Source organism: Balaenoptera acutorostrata, chromosome 5, assembly GCF_949987535.1.
Source record: "Balaenoptera acutorostrata chromosome 5, mBalAcu1.1, whole genome shotgun sequence".
Taxonomy (NCBI): domain Eukaryota; kingdom Metazoa; phylum Chordata; class Mammalia; order Artiodactyla; family Balaenopteridae; genus Balaenoptera; species Balaenoptera acutorostrata.
The window spans coordinates 92314119-92338106 of NC_080068.1; the positions used below are offsets into that span (position 1 = coordinate 92314119).

At 43.4% G+C, this 23988-nt stretch overlaps 1 protein-coding gene and 1 non-coding gene across 2 annotated transcripts in view; one reads left to right on the forward strand and one right to left on the reverse strand.

Moving 5' to 3' along the window:
• The window catches only part of CCDC149 (coiled-coil domain containing 149), a 95387-nt gene that overhangs the window by 20694 nt on the left and 50705 nt on the right, over window positions 1-23988 (forward strand). The window contains 2 exon segments of the mRNA XM_057547345.1: window positions 12992-13153; window positions 14624-14662. Coding sequence (XP_057403328.1) covers window positions 12992-13153; window positions 14624-14662 — 201 coding nt within the window.
• TRNAQ-CUG (transfer RNA glutamine (anticodon CUG)) lies at window positions 1969-2041 on the reverse strand. Its single transcript has one exon. It is a non-coding gene; the product is annotated as a tRNA-Gln (tRNA).

Consider the following 23988-nt stretch of genomic DNA (forward strand, 5'->3'; position numbering starts at 1 on the left):
CTTGGTCTGGTGGAGTTATAAGTATACACACGTGTATCTGCAGGTCACAGTCCTGTATTCTATCTAGAGCAGTGATTCTGCAAGACTTCAAAGAATAAAGGTGGTGAATGGAGTATATGCCCAGATGATGTAGGGAAGTGCTCATCTGAAGTGATAAGAATGAGGTTACATACAAACACCATTCTGATAATTCTATAGGAGCTATCCTGTGCCCTCTCCATACACATCGAGTTTATATAAAACTGGACCTTTTTCCCCCAAACGTGGTGCTAAAATGGGATTTAGAGATTTAAGCTTAATAAAAATTGATGGCTATCTTGCTAAAAATATATATTATAAATATCTATAAATAAATTTATAGATAATATGTATATAAATATTTTTCAGCTTCATGGGGACTGAAATTCATTTATTTCTCAAATACTTTGTGGGTATTCACTCTGGGTCAGGAGCTGTGCTTGGCTCTGGAGATGCAAAGGTGAATGAGTTGGACTCTGGCTGCAAAGAGACCTCGGTCTGTGGGGAGGCAGGTGGGCGGGCAGGTGACAGTGATGCAGCGTGTGATACTCTAATCAAGGTGTACCCAGAATGCCGTGTGGCCACCAAGAGCCAGCTCTTACTCTGCCTGGGGATGGCAGAGGGCTTCCCAGTCAGGGACTTGTGAGCTGGGTCCAGGAGCTGACAAGAAAAGAGAGAGGTTAGGGAGAGCGAGTTTGGGGTAGCAGTAAGTGGGCCTTGATAGAAACATAGTGGGCGGGAAAAGTCAGGGAATTGGATTTCAGCCAGATATTGAAGGGCTCTTGGTTGCCACTCTCCTTAATGGAGATATTTTTAAAGAAGAGTGGCAGGTCCCAGTTATGGTTTTCAAAGGGACTGGTACCTAGACTAGACAGGTAGGCAGACAAATGATGGTCCCAGCTAGCGATCACTGAGCAGCACAGAGTAGGGGTGCCAGGAATGGAGGGAGTAGCTTTTTGAGGTTGGAGAAGGTCTGTTGATTGTTGAATACTGTTTACCTGGCGCTACTTAGTGGATGGCGGAGGAGGTATCCCTGAATCGGGGAGAGAGGAAAGTAACAGTAGAAAGCGGAGGAGGACCAGGGGAGGAAATACCTCTCAGGCTAAGAGTGAGTGTGCTCTTGAGAAGTTTCTAAATTATTCCTGAACATGAACCCTTCAGCCACATGTGTTTATCATCACACTGAGAAGCCTTTCTGGATTAGCAAGCCATGTTCTTGCAGCAGTTAATGAGAGCTAGCCTGATCCCATCAGTAAAAGCCGCCAAGGACCATGAGTCATTGTTTGACAGAGAGGGTCACTTGGCGGAGAGGTCCCCTCCCTGACGCCCAGGCTACCTTCATCTCTCTCAGCCATTATCTGGTTGTAAAGCCATCCAAATAGTAATGTAGTATGTCAGATAGTCATTTAATTATTATGATCTTCGTTGCAGCAATTATGACTTGCTTTATTGCAGATAACAGTAAATGGGTAGATAAAAGCCACTCAGTGGTGAAAATGGTGGGTTTGGGTTCTTGAGAAGCACAAGGCTACCTTCAAGTGTTTGCGTGTGGGCATGAATTAACATCGACAAATGAGCTATAAGCTCTGCTTTAAAAATATAATTGAAATGCAATTCAAAAGAAATCTGTTTTTGAGAGGATAATAAAAACATTTCATGGTATCTAGTATACATGCCAAAAACTGGGCATATTTTACCAAGTTTATTCCATTCATGTTTCGCTGATTACCCATTGTACTTGGTGGTGTGTTTTGTTTTTTTTTTTCCTTTCTCCCATTGGTAGGTTTATATACCCCACTGGAGCCATGTAAACTTCACCACTGTATATGTGTTTCTGTATATGATGAGTAGAGGCTCAGAGGTTAGTTCAAATAAAAGTTGCTATTAAATGCTCACCATTTTTTTTTTTTTTTTTTTTTTTTGGTCACCACGAGGCTTGTAGGATCTTAGTTCCCTGACCGGGAATTGAACCCGGGCCCTCAGCAATCAGAGTGCCGAGTCCTAACCACTGGGCCACCAGGGACTTCCCTAAATGCCCACCATTTCTTTTCCAACCTTTCTTCATGAAGCATTGGAAGGGGAACCTTAGCAAGGTTGAGAAATAAGCTCAGTAGGATGGATCTACCTAGGTGTATGGTCAGGCCACTCAAGATGGCTGTTCTCTTGCTCTCTGTGCATCCCCTGCCCAACCAGTGCCTGCTTCACCTACACCCTCCTCACAGGACTGACCTTCCTACATACTTGCCCCAGGTCCCAGCCAGTGATTGTTCTTATCAAAGGAGTGGTGAGGGATGTGCCCCTCTGCTGGTTTCCCTGGTAACCGATGAGCCCACCTGACATCACTTCCCTCTGTAACTGGCAATCTCCCCCTTCCCCCTCGGAGCGAAGCCTGCCGCCAAGTCCTGCCTGCCAGCTGCTGCACACGGGGTGTCGCTCCAGGACCTTGCTTCAGATGTGTACGCTCCTGCATCCATTAAACCACTGAGGTGTCTGTTGCTGACTCCGGGTTCTTTCTTTGGTCTTATGGGCCTGCGGGGAGCAGCCCAACACTAGGTTACTGTGGTGAACGTTGGCTGTTTTCTCACTTCCCAGCATTCATTTGTCTTTCTCAACAGCACCCCAGTTTGGATGGTTTTAGCACTGGATATAATCTGGAGGGACAGGTTGGAGGGATACAGTCTGGGTGTCCTGTCCCCCAGGCAAAGGATGGCACGTGATCAGCATTAGGCCAGTTGGAGAAACGCTTGAGGAGAGAGACAAGGAATCTGAAACATAACAGAGTTCATCTCTACCCCATTCAGTAGCCTCTAACCCAAGCTTTCTTGCACTGAGACCTGGTGGTTCCTGGTCCTGCCTCCAGAGTCACCTCAGTGCCTAACTGTTTCTAGGTCTACTTCTCTGTCTTCCTGCCAATTCTGTGAGTTCCAGTATCCTTCCAACATGTTCCTATGAGAGAGTGTGAGTTACTGTTGCCTACAACCAAAGGATCCTAACAGATATATGCAGAGGACAGTCTGCTCTGCTACTTGTTACCTTCATGATGAAGGATAAATTGACCTCTTTGAGAGCTTCAGTGTCCTCAGCTCAAAAAGGGGCTAATCAAACAACCTATTTCACAGGGTTAAATAGGATGTTTCAAATAGAGCATTTGGCACAATCTGGAAAATAGTAATGTTCACTAAGTAGTGGCTGCTCCACTTTTATAATCAGATAAAGCTCTTCTTCTCATTATTATTACTCCTAACAGTGTCTAGCACATAGAAGACATTCCAGAAAATACTAATTTGTTTTCTCCCTCCCCTCTCCTGAAAACAAACCCTCCTTTTCCAGGGTAGAAAAGAGAGCAAGTATCCCTGGTCTGTACACTACACATGAACTTGACAAGCTGAATTATACCTTAACTGTAGAGCAAAAATGGAGGCCTAAGGAGAACCCAGTGTGTATCCCTTGGTCCCACCCGAGTGACCAAAAAGTGCTGCATTTGCCTGTTCAGCTCAGCCCTTTGGAGTGTGGTTGGGCACCCATTCGCCCACTGATGTGATTCTGATACCAGCTGCTGAGGCTGAGGCTGAGGCCAAACCCATGAGTGCATCTGGTTGCCTGGGTAGCAGCCTGCCCATCAGTATTGCATTAGACAAGGCGATAGCAGACCCCACATTAAGAAACAGCAAAGCCAGTGTGTTCTTTGTAGGCCTGGGAGTTTGGAGCAAAGCGCAGGATCCAGAGTTGTGTCTACACAGGGGACCCTGAACCTCAAATCCTTTCCCTCCCCCTGTGAGCTTGGCAACCAATTCTACCCAAGCTGTATAGTCCAAGATAATTTACACCACATGGTGTCAGGACGAAACTGTCTTCCTAAAAGGATTCTTAATGTCACTCCCCTATTCAGAAACCCTCGGGGCTCCTGCTTGCTGACAGAATAAAATTTGTACTCCTCAGCAACACTTCCAGGCCCTTTCTGACCCGGCCAACATCTATCTCTCCTTCTAGCTTTATCTCACACAGCTTTTACTCCCACCGCTCCACCGAAGCCAGCCCAGCGCGTTGCTCGTTGCTTGCTGTTCTGACAATATGTCTTCCTACTTCTCACCTTTGTGCTTTGCTGTGGCTCTTTCCCTGCCAGGAGTATTGTTTTCTCATCACCACTACCTGTCACAACTCCGTCTATCCCCAAACAAAACACATCCTTCCACCTATTCTTCGGAATCCATTTCAAATGTTCACATCTTGCTCCAACTCTTTGAGTACCTTCTTTGCCAAGCTATGATCAGTTGCCTCGTGATAAAAATAGTAGTAATAACAATGAATGCGGATACAGCACTTACTATTTTAAATGTTTTACATATGCAAATTATTTTAATTCTCACATCTGCCCTGTGAAGATACTGCAATTATACCCATTTAATAAATGGGGAAACTGAGGCATGGAGAGGCTAAGTAATTGATAGCAAGTGAGTGGCAAAGCCAAGATTTGAACTCAGGCATTCCAGCTCTTTCTGCCATGCTCCCAACCATTACTCTAAACTGCTTTTCTCTGTGTTCTGGGAGCTTTGTTTTCACCTCTTTGTAGAATTTAACATACTGTAGTTAGTAAGTATTCATGAATGATGATTTGGCTACTTACTATCATCTATTATTATCTATTTTATTGTAATAATTATTATGACTATAAAAAAGTACCAGGTACCATTGTAAGTTTATAGACATTTATGTCTCCTCAGCCAGGAATGTGTACTTCAACTTGGTAATGTGAAAGTTGTGCTGAACTTGGAATGAGAAGAATCCTCAGTTTAGGTTTTAACTCTGGGGCCTACTGGCCAGCCTTGGATAAGTCAGTTCACTATTCTGAGTCCCAGTTTCCTCATCTGTAGAATGAGGGGCCTGACTTAGATCATTCCTGAGGTCTTCACTAGCTGTGTGTTTGAGAATCTGTAGAATGGGTACCATACCACGTGTGTCACAGGTATGTTGAAGATGTACTAAGATTGAATTTTCTCATTCACCAGCTATGCACTATGCGCTGTTCTCAGCACTGGGGATCTGGGATGAAACAGCACAATTCTTGCTGCCATGGAGCGGGAGATGTTGAAAGTAAATCAATAATTAGTTATGTAACTCAAGGTCAAGTAATAAGTGCTATGAAGGAAGGTAGCACAATAGAAGGGGATTGAGAGTCTGCGTGGTGGCAGAGCTTCCTGAGAAGGAGACATTACAACAGAGATTTGAATGAATCCAGGGAGGAAGCCACACAATCTAAGCAGAGGGCAGTGCAAAGGTCCTGAGGTTGGAATTGGCTTGACGTGGTCAAAGGTAACAAGGAGGCTAGTGAGGGTGGAGAGCAGTGAGCAAGGGGGAGTGGAAGGACTTTGGATTTTGGTTTAAAGGTGATGGGAGGCCATGGAGGATTTTGAGCTACCACATGTTGCCATCATTTGAAAAGCATCTTTCTCGTCACTACTTGGAAAATAGACTGTAGGTGGGTAGAAGCAGGAGGTAGAAATAGGAGGCTAAGGCCACAGTCCAATCAAGAGATAATGGTGGCTTGAAGGAGGGTGACAGTGGTAGAAGTGGGTGAGAAGTATTCGAATTCAATATGTCTTATGAAGGTAGTGCCCATAGGATTTGCTGATGAATTAAATGAGGGCTGGCAAAGAAAGAGAAAAGGCAAGGATGATTCCAAGGTTTTCATGGAAAACCAAATATGGTTTGTACCATTTATTTACCAAGAGGGAAGTTTCGGGGCGGGGCAGGTCCGAGGGAATATCAAGGGTTCAGTTTAAGATGCCTCTGGGATGTTCAGATAGAGTTACACATTGGATAGCAGAGCAAGAAGTACAGATGAGAGGTCTGAGCTGTGATATCAGTTTGGGTGAAATCAGCACAGAGATGAGAGTGAAAGTCATTGGACTGTATGAGATCACCTTGTTGCAGGGCTGGGCACGGGTAGAATTCAAGTTAGCCAAGAGGGCTAGGGCCTGAGTCACAACTTAGACAATTATGAGTTCAAGTGCTCTTTGAAAAATAAAGTGTCTCATGCCCGTGATTCAGCTGATGAAGACCCCAGTGTGGTGAACTGCCCATCAGCCGACACTCGGCTAGCCAGAGCACTTGGGACATGGAGTTGGCTGACCGCTGAGCAGGGCTGCAGGTAGCCTGTATCTCCTCAGCCACTCCCCATGGAATATGATTGAAAAGGCCCCAGGAGGGCTGCCTGTCTTCCAAACAGGGTCTCAAAATACTATGAATTAAAATGCATTGCTTTCAGTTACACAATTATCTCCTAGAGTGTCTTGTTAAAAATATAGTTTGACCCAAGAGAGGTAATTTGTGGAATTGCTAATGATTTAATTGGTACCAGTATAGAATACTAAAAACAGCCTGGAATTTGTAGTTAAGAGCCCTAGTTTGAGCTGACAGTTGTTAGCTTTGTGACTCTGGGAAAGACAATCTCAGCTATCTTGTCTGTAAAATGGGAAAAGCAGTTTTTGTCACACTTGTCATATAGTGTTGGCTATCGAACAAGAGAGTCTTCGGGAAAATGTTTTGTAAGTTTTAACTGCTGTAAAAATAATGCCTTTAATTTTGAGAACATTTCCAAAGCCAAATTTTAGCATAGTACGTTGAATTTCAAGCTCACGGTAATCTCAGTGAGGTGGGCAGAGCAGGTATTAATTAATCAGAATTGTGCTTCAATCCCAAAGAACTGGTTAATTATTTCTGTTACATAATGGCTTTTATTCAGGTGCCTTTTATACCTGCTCATCTCTCAAAACTCATTTCAAGGACCATCTCCTCTGTGTAGCTTTTCTTTCCTGCCCAATACCTAACCCCCAGCCCCACTCTTGCCTCTCTTGGTGCCTTTTACTAACTATTTGTCGAATGAATGAATAAATGTGCAAAGTGGCTTATTATAGAAGAGTCATTTCCAAACTTTTAAAATGGCAGTCCACCATAAATGTGTGAAAACATGCATATATGTATGTTTATTCGTATACACATATGCAAAAAGAAAAGTTTCATGAAGCAACGCTTACCTATACTGCATGGGATTCACGCTATTTTGTGTTCTTTTTTTTTTTTTTAAAGAAAATGAGGGTTGCAATTGAATTGATTTCACTACCCAGACTAATGTATCGTGACCCACAATTTGGAAGACACTATTATGGAAGATGCTGGCAGCTGGGAACCTTATTCTTTGCAATTGGGCAAGTCACTTGGGTTATCTGGGAGCTTTTTTTTCCACTCGAGCATTCATGCTAATTCTCAAGAATAAAGACATTGTGAGGTGATGGGAATAGGCACGTAAGCACTGTGGCAGCTTGAACATTTACTGCATGTAACACACTTTTAGTTTTTCCTGGCCTACATGAGGAAATCAAAATCTAATAAATTCTTAGGTTTTGGACAATTGCTGTTTGAGAAAGATTTGATTTTAGTCACCAATATGTCTTTGATACTATACAGAGATTTGCAAGAGTGACTTTCAAATAATAGGCAGGTTCCATATCTGAAATCCTTGGGCCCCAGATATGTTTTAGAGGCAGGAGTTTTGGCGTCTGAAAGGAAATGTAATAAGTGTACTGTATATTGTGTATCAACCCCAGTAGAGTTCTGGGCAGCAGCTGGAAATCAAACACATTGATTTGTCTTCAGCAAATGTATGAATATTCACAATCAGTGGCATAAAGACAATAAAAACCCTCACATGGGCTGAGGTCACTAATGGGATGCAAACACATTTTCAGTTTTCAAAACTTTGGGGGTTTCAGAAAAACCCATAAGGAATTGTGGAAATTATATTTTGTTATCCAAGTATCATGTTTTTCCTTTTCAAAATCCCCAGGACCATTTATCCCTTTAGGAGACCAAATGCTTGGCTCAGTGCCTAACACATAGAAGGCACCCAGAAAATATTTGTTGAATGAATGATTGAGAGCAGCTACAGCGTATAGAAAATTGTTAGGACCAAGCCGCTTTTGAGAAAACAGCCTCTAGTTTTATCCCATGTCATTTAAGTGGATGGAAACCTTGTTGCCTCTACTTGGCTCCCTCAGGAGGAGCAGAGGGGAGAGATGCTCGTGGATTCTTTGTTTATTTTTTCCTTCTTCCTTCAGGCCTTGCATCTAGTTTTAGAAGGGGGTGGGTCAAGAGATTCTAGGTATAAAAAGTAGCCAAATTTAAAATTCCCTTTTCTTAGCTTCCCTATGCTGAAAATACCAACTAGATGTAGTAACCAATTCCATGAATATTCTGATTGTTTTTTCACTGAGTGCTTGGTTTGTCAGGAATCGGGGTTCCACAGGCTTGGCTGTACAAAAACCTGGGTTTGAATTCTAGCTCTGCCAAACCCTTGGCATATTACATAAACTCTTTCAGTCTCACTTTCTCATTTAGAAAAGGTACATGCTAATAGCACAGTAACCCCATTATGGTTTTGTGAGGATTAAAGGAGATTATACATGGAAAGCATTTGCCATACAACTTTCATTTTTGTTATTAATAGTAATAATAATAGTGATAATGTTAATCCTCTTCATCATTGTGGTAACTCAGTAGAAGCACAGAGCAGGAGCAGATATGATCTCTATCAGCCTCCCTACCCTTACACTTTGCTATGGACTGTATTAGTCAGCTTGGGCTAAGTTATGCTCTGATAACAAACACCCCCGAAATCTTTGTACCTTAACAGTACAAAAGTTTATTTCTGGATCACACAAATTTCTCTGTGGACCCAGATGACTCTTCAGGGCAGTTGTCTGCTGTGCTGGTTCCATGATCCAGGTTCGGCTGGTGGTTCATCCCTTGGCTCTTGGGAGCTTCTACCCTGGAAGTAACTCACGTTCCTTGCAGTCCCTCTCTATTGGATACAGCAAGATACATGGCTCTGCCTTACTCCAGAGCAATGGGGAAGAATAGTCCTTCCGAGCGCCTGCAAGGAAAGGAGAACTAGAAATACTGGAGAGAGGCACTGATGTTGACCACTCAGACGTTTAGCCTTTTCTCGCTCTATTGTAAATTGTTATTGCAAACACAGCTTCGGCCCCAGCACCCTTTCCAACCAGGTGGATGTCCTGAAGCCGCAGCTTGTCTGGAGATTCGGGAACTGCCACTGCTGCAGGTGATCTTTGGAAATCATTGAGCTGGCTCTGCCCTAGACCAGGCAGAGGAAGCCACTTCTAGGTGCTTGAAGTGAGTCATACCTCCTGGCCTGGAGCCCCTCCCCGCAGTGTTCTCCCCAGCACCCCAGTGATATTGGATGGGATGTTAAAATCATGGGTTTCTCAAGTTGGAGGGCACTCTGGGAACCCCACTCATTGTCCAAGTGTGGAAACTGAGGCCCAGGCAGCGTGACTTTGTTTTGTTCCTTGCGTTCTGTGGCTTTCCCAGGATCCCAACGGTTCATGATTAGCCCATTGCTAGACTTACATCTGGACGGAGGCCTCCCGACTCTGCCTGGTGATTTTCTGCTGTCCACCCCCTCCATCGTCTACACTTACTTATCCTCCTTTAGAAGCGGAAACGTCCCAAGCACAGTGACTTGGCTTGTCTCGCTTTCTGTTCTATTTCTGGTCCCTTCTAAGGCTGAGGCTGGGTCCATGCATTTGCTGGTTGTCCAGAGCTGCCAACGGAGAAGGATCTTCAACACCTTTTTCTCTCTTTCCAGTTTTTTGCTTGTTTGTTTCCAGTTGGAGGGATAGAAAATGGGACAATTTAGCAGTTGCCACCACAGGGACTAAACTGTCACTGTTTTAGAATAATAACAAGAAATTCCATCCCATTCTCTGGTACCACTCCCACTGCCCACCCCCACATACACATCCCAGAGTTTCTATTCATATTTTAATGAGACTCTGCATGTTTAGGCTCTTTGGCCAGATGGTAAAATGTAGTCTGTGCTTGTACTTGTTCGGAACGCCTCTGTGCTATAAAAGGGGGCTCCGACAACCCTGGAATGGCTCTGAGACGGAGCCTTGCCCTGAGCTTCTGAGCTGCCGCTGGCCTATCAGTCCCTCCAGACTATTTTAATTGTTTCTAACTTTTGAGACACCATGAATCTGGAGGCCTCCAGTGCTTGGGTTTTCAAAGTATAGATGGAGTAAGAATCACCTGTGCCATGTGCTAACTGCAGATTTCTGAGCCAGCCACCAGAGATTCATGATTCAGGCAGTATGGGGGTGAGCTGAGGGTGAGTAGTCTGAGCTGGGACCCAGGAATCTGCATGTTCACAAGCATCCCAGGGTGATGTAGAGCAGGGCTCCTTGTTGATGCTGCCACACGAGGGTGGCAGGACTACAGGGGAGGTGTCCCATCTTCAGCCAGAGCCCCGCCACTTTGAGCTGTTTATAAATGAGGCTTCAGCCTAAGGTTTGTTGTGCTGATAAAAATAAATGACGTAGAATAACATTTTTGAAATTCACTGTTCTAGACCATACTAAGCAAAAGAGAGAGCAGTCCAGCAGTGGCTTTCTAAAGACCGCCCTTTTCTTGGTGTGGCTTCATCTTCTATACGGAATCAGTTTCTTACCCTTTGATGGAGCTGATAATTGTCCTGTTTTCCGTGCCCTAAGGAGACCCGAAGAGCAGTGAAGCTGCTCCTCAAATCCCAGGTCACTGGGTCTTAGCACAGGACTCTATGCCTGTTCATCTACCAGGTGTCTTAGACCCAGAGGGAATGGAGGCCTATTGCTGCCCTTTAAACTGCTTCCAAGGCCCTGTTTGGACCATGCCTTGGGAGAGAAACGGCTTCTCTGTTGGACCGTAAGAGATTGCAGTTCAAGGTCAGGGAACTTGAGTTCTACTTTGCCTATAAGTGGTGACCCTTACCTGGTCCCCTTCAGTAGACTGGATGTGACTCTAATCTTGCCTGCTGTACTGTACAACGTCTCCATACTATTGCGATTTTCTTCCCCAAAGTTGGAAGACACGGAATATTTTTGAGGCCTTAGATTTGGATCTGATACATTGAAGGGACAAAGGTGACTGTTTTTGTGCCACCAATGCTAATAGCACTGCCAGCCGAGGCTGCTGATCACAGGCAAAGAACTGAAGGCACAAGGGCAGCTCTGTTAAACTGTGTGTAAATGGTATTTTTTCCTGTGAAATCTCAATACCTCCCTTAGGACATTGCAGTTCAGGTTTTTGGGCTACTCTCCTCTGATATTTACTCGTTGGGGATTTTACTCTTGAGAAATCACTGTGGCAACGGAACCGTTTGCCTCCACGAAGACGAAGTCAAAGTCTTAAAATCCAGGATGTTTTAAGGCAGGATTCCAACCTCATTACTGCCAGGAATAAGATTCATCCAAGGTGGAAGTGTCCTCTCTTGGAACTCAAATCCGTCTCAGAATGGCTTTTCTTTCCCCTTTGTTTTTGAAGCTAAGCAATTACTTTTTCTTTTTTAAGGAAAAAAAATGTGCTAATGCACAAAACTCTCTTTTTCCCCTTTCATTTATTTGAAAGTGAACTTAACAAAGTCAGTTCCAAGCAAGCACTATATATGAGTAATGCTTTTTGTCCATAAAAGAGCATTGACTCAAACGGTATGGGAGTGCTGGTCCTCTCTGCTCTGTGTGAGCATCCGTAATGACAAAGTGCTCATGTCAGAGTGTATAATGAAACTATAAATTGTTTTCGTGAATGCTCTGAATTTGGTCTTTTACGGGGCAAATTCAAAAGGTATTTAGCTCCACATTTCACATATGTGAATAACACCAGACGGTGCTATAGATCCAATAAAAGGACAGAAGCCCAGTCGGGCTCACACTGGTCCAGGTGGTGGGTGATTGTCAGATGAGGGTCGGTCACAGTGTGGGGAGTGGGGAGATGGAGGGACGAAGATATCCCGCAACTCTGAGGAAGAGTTCCAGCAAGACACACCCGACTTTGGGGGGATAATTCAGAGTGTGACTAAAATACTTAGCTCGTAAAATTGGTCTCTGGGTGGTGGGTGTCTGCATTGGAATCATAGGAGAAGGTGCACACCTCTGACCGAGTTTATTGAACAAAAATTCTCGAGTGAGAAAATGTCTGCTGGGTTGCATGGGTGGGTACAATCTATTGCAGTAATTTATGGTTCAATTAAATTATCTTTCATTACATTTTTTGTACTTTTCTTTATTATAGAAGCCATATAGGTGTAGTCTATAACATTTAGAAAACACAGAAAAGTATAAAGAATAAAAAAAAATGCAAATAATTTTGCTCCCAAGAGATAATTGTTAGTAATATATACAATTTTTATTAAATCTTTCCGTGTTATATCATTTGGTAAGATTTTAGTAGAACTTTACATCATCTTACCTGGATAGCTAAATCCTTTTTTTTTTTTTTTTTTAATTTTATTTATTTATTTATGGCTGTGTTGGGTCTTCGTTTCTGTGCGAGGGCTTTCTCTAGTTGTGGCAAGCGGGGGCCACTCTTCATCGCGGTGCGCGGGCCTCTCACCATCGCAGCCTCTCTTGTTGCGGAGCACAGGCTCCAGACGCGCAGGCTCAGTAATTGTGGCTCATGGGCCCAGTTGCTCCGCGGCATGTGGGATCCCCCCAGACCAGGGCTCGAACCCGTGTCCCCTGCATCGGCAGGCAGACTCCCAACCACTGCGCCGCCAGGGAAGCCCCTAAATCCTTTTTTAAATAAAATTTTGGGTCCAACTATCTATTTATTTAGCTATCTGTGTAATTGTTAAAAAGGATTCTGCTTTTTAACTTATTTATCAATTATTTTTCCTGTCTCGGTTGGCCAAAGTTCATGAATGTCCAAGGTTTTGGTTCTGTCATGAGGGGACTATGTCAGGTACAGTAGCAGCCTTTAGGCTCACATGTCATTGACTGACAAATGATTCTGGGTATACAATCTCTGAAAACAAAAAAGGCAACAAAACCAACTCTGCAGGGTGTGTGAACCCCAGCGCGGGTGAGAGGAGGGAGGCCTGTTGACGGTTCTGAGCCGTCGCCTGCATGTGTTTGTTCCGCAGTACCTGGTGTGTAAAAGAAAGCTGGAGAGTAAGAAGGAAGCCCTGCTGATCCTTTCCAAGGAGCTGGACACATGCCAGCAGGAAAGGGACCAGTACAAACTCATGGCCAATCAGCTTCGAGAGCGCCACCAGTCCCTAAAGAAGAAGTACCGTGAGCTGATCGTACGTATTACGTCACAAAGAGTTCCACAGTGGAAAAATTAAGACGTGAAAGTCATCACCCTACTTCCTCCACGATCCAGTCCCACTTGCTAGTTGATAAGTCCACGCTTCCGGATGCTTGCTCTGGTGCCCGTGAACTTACACACCTATCTGAATGTGTCTGGGTGTGCCTATTTACTTAAAACTGTATGGAGGTGTTTTTTTTTTAAAGAGGATTTGTGTTATACATCTGCACTAATACAGAAGCCACTAGCTGCGTGTGGTTATTTAAATTTCGTTTTGAATTAATTAGAATTAAATAAAATTGAAAACTGTCTCACTTATCACATCTCATGCCCTCAATCGCCACGGGGTGCTGGCGGCTACCGTATGGGACTGTGTTGATATAGAACATTTCCATGGTGGCTGTTATATTGGACAGTTAGCTGGAGGACATGTCCCTCATTGCGGAGAGTTCTATTGGACAGCTTTATATAAATGTTGTTCTAAAACTCGCTCTTTCCTCTCAGCACTTTATTTTGGACATCTCTCTAGGCCATATATACAGATTTAACTCATTTTTTTAAAACAGTGCATAGTAATATTTCCATCATTTTTAAACCTTTCCCTTTCCTGGGCAATTAGATTTTCTCTAGTTTTCATATGGCAAGATTTTTAAGGATGCAAATTTTACTGAAATGGAGGATACCAACTGCATAGTGCTATTTTGCATTCTCACTTATTTTTTTCTCACTGATGCCATCTCTTTTTTAAGTGCTGACACTATTGCTTGCATTTAAGCGTCTGTGCTGGGGTCATTGAACTGTCCTGGAACAGAAGTACAGTAGAAAGATTCCTGAGGTTAAAATAATGTTGACTTATATGTGGACAGCATCAGATAGAGAAGTACTATTTCCTGAGCATTTAATCATTCACCTGACATATTTATGTATTCCCAGATGGCACACGAGGGAGAGGAATTGAATCCTTTTAAGACAAAAAGTCTGATAGGACTAGAAGTTCTCAGTTAGTTTTCTTTTATTTTGAGCGTATCCTATCCCCACCCCCCAAACTGTTCTGCCCATAGAGAAAACCCAAGTATGTGTGTGCATTGTATATGTCCATTACTATTCCTTTGGATCTATTTAAAAGAGGAGCTCAACTCAAACCAAATGAGATATTATTTCTGTTTAGGCTCTGCTCAAAAGTAATTTTGATAAATCCAGTTTATTTATTTGGCCCACATAGGTTTAGAAAATATATAGATTGGTCCTAATTGGAAGTGATTCCTTAGAGGTTTTCCCAAAATAACTCTGGTTCAGTTTATAGTTTAAAATTTTTTAAGTATATTTGAGTTTGGTTCAGCACATTGTTGGTTGCAGGGGGCGGGAGAGGGGAGGGTCTGAACTTAGTTCATAGTTCGGTTCAATTTCTTGAATCTACACACATCTAAGTTTTAAAAAATAAAATGTAACATTGGTTTCTTTGTAGGATGGCGATCCCTCACTTCCCCCTGAAAAGAGGAAACAGGTAAGACTTATTCCTGATCTTTGACAACTCTCAGAATGTTCGTATTGATGCCTTACAACAACTGGGGGATTAGGGAATCCCAAAAAATGTATAGAGAAATCTTCTAACTTCCCAGAATCACTTTGTATTACTGGGGACAGTGGGTGGTAGAGAAATGCTGCCTACAGAGAGGGCCTAAGGATTGGGTGAAGGAAACGCAGTGAAGTCTAACAGGATGGAAGAAGGCACTCCAGTTGACTGTGCTCCCTTTCTTGTTGGGAATCCCTTTAGAAAACCACGAGCTGAGAGCACACTGCTAGAGGACTTTAGCTTACTGTTCTGTGGATGGATGCCGTTCTGCTATTTAGCTTCTGCCGCTTCAGACTTTTAAAAGCCATCTCACTAACAAAACTCATAAGCCATTTATGTTCTTTTCTCCTAAATGGTAACCAACATCGTTTATTGAGTATCCATTTTCCCCACGGATTTTAGATGCCCACTTTTAGCAATGGACAAATCCGTGTGTGTGTGTGTGTGTGTGTGTGTGTGTGTGTGTGTGTCTTTCTGGACTTTCTGTTCTGTTCCACTGAGCTTCCTGTATTGTCCTGTTTGTACCACATTATTCTGTTTTTGTTTATAATACTTTTAATACCTGTTTGGGCTATTCTCCTTCCCTTTGCTCTTTCTTTTCAGATGTTTCTTGTTTCTTTTTTTAGATATAACTGACAAATATTTTATCAAGTCGTCCTCTGATTCCCACCCCCCCCCCAAACCCATACCTATTGGTATTTTGATTGGGGTTTTGTTAAATGTATAGATCAATATAGGGACAGTTAATACTTTTATAGCATTATGTCCAGGAATATCGTACATCAAATTTTTTAATCCAGTTGCATGCATATATATAGATATATTGCTTTTTAACACTTTCCTCAACTTTACAATTGTTCTGTACTGACATACCCTGACTTACAGCCTTTTACGGGCTTGAGGGGAGCCTGGATGATGGTGATATTAATGCTGTGTGTACCATGTTATGGGAAATGCTCTGCACCAGAACTGGACTTCAAAACTGGTGGATGAAAATAAGGACACAGGAATTGTTTGCTGTCTTCATAGCTGTAAAGGCTAAGACAACATCCTGTTTTTGTTCATTGATCATATACCTGGCACAGCATATAAACTCCTTAGATTCATTACCTTGTGATTTTCGATGCTGAGTAAACAGTAGACGCGCACGCGCACATATGCATACACACACACACACACACACACACATACGACGTTCACCCTTAAATAACAACTCAGTCCTATGGCTATGCTTTCAGTCATTCAGTTCTGCTCACTCCCACACTCCTTTCCTACTTTATTTGATTATTTTGTAATGCTCCATGTTTGATTTAAAGTCAAAATTTTCTGTGGAGCTAATTGATGTTTTTTTTTTTTTTCCTAAACAAAATGACACGGAAAGTTAGCGTAAACGTTTAAAAATTGGGATCCTTAATGTGGAATTGCTAATGTTTTTGTTTCTGTGTTTTTGGTGGCTATGAGCCATCATCTTTGCTGTGATTTTAGAGTTTGTTAGTATTCATGAAGGAGTTTTACAGTGTAAGTGGATTCACGTTCCGTGACTTTATAATAAAAAATTTACATTGACTGAAGAGAATCTGATGAATTCCAGTAAGTCTGTTAAGCTGCATTCTTACAGCTCTAAAAAACAAACAAACAAACAAAACAAGTTCAACGTCCTAAGCGCTGGCTTTGTAGCTTTTAATATGGCGTTTAGTTTCTGTCCCTTTAGGATTTAGTGTGGTGGTGTGAGCTTGCTCTGCATTCTTCCTGCCTGGGATGGATGGCATAGGACGGACTGGGGTGCAAGTGACAGAAATTCTAAACTGCTTAATCAATAAAGGAATCGATGCCCTTGCATAGCCACAAGTTGAGAGGTAGTGCAGGCCTCAGATGCTGTACTGTCGTCATGTGCTCATTCTCTCCTCTCTACCACACCTAGCAAAGAAAAATACAGGATACCCAGGTGAATCTGAATTTCAGATAGACAATGAATACTTTTTTAGTATAAGAGTATGTACCGGGGCTTCCCTGGTGGCGCAGTGGTTGAGAATCTGCCTGCCAATGCAGGGGACACGGGTTCGAGCCCTGGTCTGGGAAGATCCCACATGCCGCAGAGCAGCTGGGCCCGTGAGCCAGAACTACTGAGCCTGCGCGTTTGGAGCCTGTGCTCCGCAACAAGAGAGGCCGCGACAGTGAGAGGCCCGCGCACCGCGATGAAGAGTGGCCCCCGCTTGCCACAACTAGAGAAAGCCCTTGCGCAGAGACGAGGACCTAACACAGCCAAAAATAAATAAATAACTTAATTAATTTTAAAAAAAAGTTATTAAAAGAGTACGTACCATGCAATATTCGCGACATACTTATGCTAAAACATTGATTATTTATCTGAAATTCACATTGAGCTGGGCATCCTATATTTTACCTGACCACTCTACCATTATGCCGATTTTAACATCAGTTTGCTCTTGAACTTAACATCAGCTTTCCTCGAAGCAGGAAAGGCAGAAAACCCAGCCATGGAATATGAGTCCTTCCCTCCAGTTTCACTGGGCCAATGTAGGATGTACTCCCATTCCTGGTCTACTAACATTCACTGGGAGGGTACAATTGGCTTAGATTAATCACCTGGGATAGAAGGGCTTTAGGGAGCCAGCAATGACACCCGCCAAACTAATTGTGTGGCCTTGGGAAGATTCCTTTGGGTGTCTGAGACTCAGCTTTCACATCTACGAAGTGGGAATAAATATGGTACCCACCACATAGTGTGGCTGTGAGCAACAAATGAGATAACGTACGCAAGTAGAGTCCTTAGCACGGTGCCTGGCATCGGGTGAGCGTCAATAAATATTTATCATCTTCTCCTCTTCCTTATCATCCCTTTCTTTTTTAATCAATTATATATTAGTGTGCTGTTGTCAGGACTCTTTTGGTTACCCTTGGCAGCTTGAAATAGCTTGGGCCAAAGAAGAAGTTCCTGGCTCCTAGGACCTCAGAAGGGTTGGGTAAGCAGCAACCTTGGGAGTCAGAAATGCAGCCAGGCCTCAGGACCAGCTACCACCTGGACTCAGGTGCCCCCAGCTCTCTCCTCTGCCCTCAGCATTCTCTGTGTCAGCTGCCATTCCTTTTTCTGGACCTGCTTTCTCTGTAGAATAGGAAACGTGGCTGCTGACCTCATGAGGGCTACAGACCCCACGTCTTTGACCTGTAGGAAAAAGCTGCTCCCTGAATCCCAGGGGAGAGCGCCCCGAGGCCAGGCTCAGGCCAGGGCAGCTGGGCATGGCCAGGCATCCTGTAGATACAAGGCAGCTTCTACTGTTGTCATGTTGACGGGGTGCTGGGTAGACCGTGTGTTAACCATCTGCTGTACATGCCTTCTTGAGAGAGTCTTGGAATGACAAATAATAACGATGGCAGCCAGTGTTTCTGTGTGCTCACTCTTGCAGTCTGTCAGACCCTGTGCCCAGCACTGCACTGTGGACAATCCCATTTAACTCCCACACAACCATGGGAGTTGGAGGTTATTATTATTGTTGCCATCAGACAAATGAGGAAATTCAGGCCTATGATGGTCAAGTAAATTACCCAAGGGAAATAACGTAAGTAATCGGTGGAGCCAGAGTTCAAAGTCCTGCAGTCCACTCAGAGCTCATGCTCAGAACTCGCCTTGTGGTTAGGGTGACCAGGCCTTCTGTTTACTCAGGATCATTGCCATTTTCACCTCTTGTCCTGGCATAATTTGTATTAGTGCTCCTTGTCCTCTCCAAAGTGTCTTGGTTTGAATGATAAATAATAGTCACCTTAATTCTAGTAGGGATGCTATGAGCAGACAGTAAACAAAATGATTAAAATATATAGGATGTTAAATGGTAAGCAGTGCAGTGGAGAGAAAAATATAGCCCAAAGCCAGGGAGGGAATTCTGGCTTAGTAATGGAAGAAATGTCTTGATTAACAGTGGAGGAAAATAGTTCCAGTATTTGGAAAAATAATCTTACCTGTTTAAAGTATATGTTTTCAAATTTTATTTACATATAGTTAGTTTATTTATGAAAGCGTGGGGTTGGTTTTTGGATGAGTGAGGGGGAGTGTTAAGATGTCCTCTTCATTAGCTCATTGTGGGGAAGAAAATGCACCATTAAATTTGCAGGCACTGGTTACAATGAAACTTTCCATTTAGCCTGAAGCAGGCAGCTTTGGCATCCGTGTATCCGGTACTGGAAAGGAGAGGCACAACTACCTTCTTAACTCTTTCATCAGCAGGAACAGGAGTAGAAGCGTGCACCCTGACCTGGTGTCTCCTGTCTTATATCACATGTTTATCCCGAAGGCAAAACAGTAGGTGAAGTATTTACCCCTCCAGCTGCAAAGCAAATGTACCTTGTGTAAGCGGAAGGCACTGGAACGAGAACCAGCTGCTGGGGTAACAGATGGGACCTGGGGGTCAAAAGATCCACATATTGGAAAAGGAAAAGATGCCGCATTGAACGTCTTGTTGCCCATCAGCCTTGAAACCGTGGCTTCCTATTCTTGACTTGAAGGAGGAATTCCTATGGACTCCTCCCCTGTTCATTTCTCAGCTCAGGAGAGATTACTATCATCACTCTGTTATGGACTGAATGTTTACATCCCCCCAAATTCATATGTTGAAACTCTGGTCCTCATGTGATGGTATTAGGAGGTGGGGCCTCTCGGAGGGAGTTAGGATTAGATGAGGTCCTGAGGGTGGAGTCCTCACGAGGGGGTTCAGTGCCCTTATAAGAGTCACGAGGGAACTTGCTTTCTCTGCTCTGCTCTCCGCTGTGTGAGGACAAAACAAGAAATCTGCAACCTGAAAGAGGGCCCTTCCCAGAACCTAACTGTGCCGACACCCTGATCTCAGATTTGCAGCCTCTAGAACTGTGAGAAATAAATTTCTGTTGTTTATAAGCCACCCAGTCTATGGTGTTTTGTTGTAGCAGCTCAAGCTGACTATAAATGTACTGAGGGTTCTTCTCAAATATAAGTAGAAACAATACCCCATCCTCAGTCTTGGCAGCGCTTTGTGCTTTTCAGAGACCATGTATGCATGTGTGTATGCACGTATATATCTGTGTATGTGTGTCATCTCCCAGCTGTCTTCTGCGGCCACACTGCAAGTTAGGTCTTTCGTAAAGTCTCAAGGCAGCGTCATGGATGGCAGTAGATAAAAGCTTGGGTTCTGGCATCCAATTTTGTGGATTCAAATATAAGACTTCCACTTGCTGGCTGGGTGATCCGGGGCAAGCTGTGTTACCTTTCTGAGACTCAATTTCCTCCTCTCCAAAATGAACAAAAGCATGAGATATATTCATAAAGCTTTTATAAAGAATCGGTGTGATAATGCTTATAATGCCCATTGCCTTCTACTTAGGGAGTGCTCAATGTGTGTTGGCTATTTTTTATTTTTCCTGTGACTTGTCCAAGGTCACACAGCAGGTTAATAGAGCAGGCCTAAAAATCCAAATCTGCTCACTTGTAGTTCAGTGTTTTAGTTCAGGGTTTTGTTCCATATTTAACTCTTAGTCTGTTTGAATGGGGAAGAAGCATAGTCAACATTTAATCCACCCATTTTGGAAGTTCAAAGATGAAGTGCTTTATCCGAAGCCCTCTGCTTAGGAGGGGTTGAGAAGCAGACGCTGAGCTAGGAGTCTTTACCCGTTAGGCCAGTGTTCTTTCCTGTGGCAGCGAATATCTGGCCGTAATGTCTTCCTGCTTTTTTGTCTCCTCCTTACAGGACAGCCAGAACTTTCATGGTTGTAGTTCTGGAAATATGGTTGTCGGTCGAGGCTCTCTTTTAGAATTTAGAATCCTTTTTAAAACAACTCAATTTCCAATGGCAAATCATCCGTTAAAGAAGCTGTGAAGAAATCGTGACAACAGTGATTTCACTAATAGCTTCTCGTGGGATATTGAAATGAAAATTTCTTCCTGATACTCCAGGCAGAACCGTACACAGAACACCTCTCTGCACTGCAGTGAGAGATCACCAAAAGATCTCAAACAACCCTTGAAATATTTTTCTTTTGCGAAACAAGCAGTTCCTCCAAAGGAGAGAAAGGGGAATTTAAATTATCCTGGGTTAATCTTCTTATAAGTTGGGATTCTTTGGGGTCACAGCAACACATTTTTTCCCCATGCAAACTCCTCCTTGAATAAACAATCAAACACATCTCCGTCTTTCCCTGTTTTGATTTCAAGCCGAGGTACCACGGGAGGTATTCCTCCTGGTCCAGGAGGGAGCCTTTGCTTTCTTCCCTTAAAAAGTGATGGCTTATTTAGACGGTGACATGCACCAGGATGACAACCCTGGAGAAATCAGAGCACAGAGTGGCCCTTTGTGGGATGGGAGGGAGCCTTTTACTTCAATAGAAAAGTCTTCTTGGTCAATCTTAGTTTAGTCCCCCGTGACCACAAATCAGAGCAACTTTGTATATGCATCTCGGTTTGATGCTCAGAACCTAAAACTTCCTTCAAAGATCTCAAGTGCTTTGGGATGTTTCTTTTTATAACACTTCGAACAGTACAACTTCACTGTTACACCAGGGAAGCTGGGAAGAAATCCAGGGTTCAGCCTGCGGGAGTCCTCCCAAATCATAATAACAGTAATTTCATTCTGAGCATTCACACCTCCTGCTCAGAAGCCCTTCGAATCCTTGCAGTAATTTTTTGTCAGGAAGGTGAGAGCATCCCCCAACTTAAACATGGGGGAATTTAGGCTCAGTGAGTCTAAAGAACTTGGGAACTATTAAGGGAGCCACTAAGTGGCAGATGCGGAGACATAATGGCCAAGATTAAGCAAACATTTATTTAAATAGCAACCTCCTAAACCTACTGAAGAGCATTTGCCTGTGGGCCTGGAAATGCCTGCGTTGGCAAGTGTGTGCTTGGAGATAGTGGGGTGAGAGTAGGCTGCGGAGGGCTCCTTGCACAGCCAAAAACTGTGTGTGGAATGAGCTCTCGGGTGGTTGTTTCTTGTAAATAAGAAAGCTGTCGCTGTAGCAGAGGTCATCGCTTGGGCAGTTGCTATGAATAGGGGGCGCTTGCTCAGCAAAGCAAGTTTCACTCTATTACTATTAACACAGAAGTCGCCGTAGACCAAAGCAGCGGAGTAGAAATTGCAATTAAATTTGCTATCAATCACACCGCTCAAGTACACTCCACGTTTTATCAAACATTTTTTTTTCACATATTCTTGCTTAATCGAGTACTTTACCCTATTGAAGGTGTGAGTTTAAAGGATTCAGGGGTCAATACCATGTAGTTGAGGAGCATTTTCTAAATCTGGTCTCTTTTTCTCTCTCACACTCTTTTTTTTTTTTTAACAAAACAAACAAACAAAAAACTCTCCTTGAGGAAGTGCCTAGGCCAAGGTTTTACCTGTCTCTCTCTTATTTTTTTCCCCTCCCATTTCTGAACTGAGTTTTAATATGGCAGCAAGTTGAGAAGGAAGTTATAGGATTTTCTGGTATACATCATTTTTACATTATGATGGAGAATGACTTTTCCATGGCTAGGTTACTGAAGTGGTGTATATCTAATAAATTACAAAGGTTTCAGGGTGACTGGAGGCATAGTAACCGGAATGTTGCCCCTTTCCCCTCCTGGTGTCTGGGCTGAATTATTTAAGGACTTAGGAGAAAACACATGGCCTGCCCGTTTTACTGCCCTTCCCAGTGTCTGGTTAGTGCAAGGTTGGAAGGTTAATCTTAAACTTTTCATCACTTTCTTTCATTTTATTTTTGTCTGTTGGAGAGGAAAAGCTTTCCCTCTAACCTCTTAGGTTCAGTGCATGGAGGCCTGCAAATTTAACTGACAAAAGACAGATTAACAGCAGAAAAAAGCAAACAATTTCATGAATATTTTACATGCACAGGAGTTCACAGAGAAGAAGTGAAACTCAAAGAAGTGTTTAGACTCGGGGGCTTATATAGCATTTTTTTTTAAATTTATTTATTTATTTACTTTTGGCTGCATTGGGTCTTCGTTGGGTTGTGTGAGCTTCTTATTGCAGTGGCTTCTCTTGTTGTGGAGCACGGGCTCTAGGCTCGAGGGCTTTAGTAGTTGTGGCTCTCGGGCTCTAGAGCACAGGCTCAGTAGTTGTAGCACACGGGCTTAGTTGCTCCCCGGCACGTAGGATCTTCCCGGATCAGGGCTTGAACCCGTGTCCCCCGCATTGGCAGGCGGATTCTTAACCACTGCACCACCTGGGAAGCCCTTATATAGCATTTTAATAAAAGAGAGGGGGTTTGGGCCTCAAGGGGTGATAAATTGTGGGAAAGTGACTAGGAGGTATATGGGAAACTAATGGAAGATAGGGTTTTATTTTAGTTAGGTTTGTTTATGCAGACTCATCATGGTACCAACGCTCTGTGTCCGGTGATTAAAGTTGCTATTCTCTTCCTGGTACGGAGGGGATGGGACAACTCACAAAGGGAAATGTATGCCCTTATTTTTAGGCTGAAAAGGGGAGGGAAGAATATTCTCTGTATCTTCTGATTCTCAATTGCCTTCCGATCAAAATAACCCTCATGGCAAAGGAGCATCTTTTGGGGTGGCATATTCTGATCTTATCATATCCAGCTTTGCATTTCTTACATCAGGGAGGAAAATGGTATATAGTGGATCCTTTTCTCCCCATCTAAAAGATTTAGGGCTGTTTCTTACAACTGGTATCCTGAACTCCCCCTTCCTTGTAAACCAGTCTTGGTTACTTGATCATTGAAAACAGAGTTCCTTCACAGAGACTGTCATTGCCAAATGTGATGTACCTTTAAAAAAAATCTCCTACCACTTCTTACAAGTTTCAAAAATGTATTGCATCTATAGTATAAACTTGGATGTATTTTGTGACATTCATTCATAAAGGAATTCAAATACAGTGGTAGAGGCAAGATCTAGAGTTTAGGATGCAGCAGGACCTGAAGAAAGGGAGAAGAACAGATCCCCTTGTCCCCGTTACTAATCTGCCTCAGTGAGAATGTCCACAAAAAGGCAGAGAGGTTGGGGCGAGATGCACACAGTTCTCTCAACTCCCAGATCTCTGCCTTTGCAGCAGCTGTCAGGACGTGTAGTCTTCATCTCTGTGCAGAGAGAATTTCCCCGAGCCTCATGGTCCCCACACCAGGGGCTGGCCTTGGCGGCATACTTCTGCAGACATCCGTTGTAATTGGGGGTTGACTTGATCCTTGACAAAGGAACGTGTGTTGGAATGGACAGCTGTAATGTCCTTTTGGCCTTGGGCCTCCCAGCTATGTTTTCA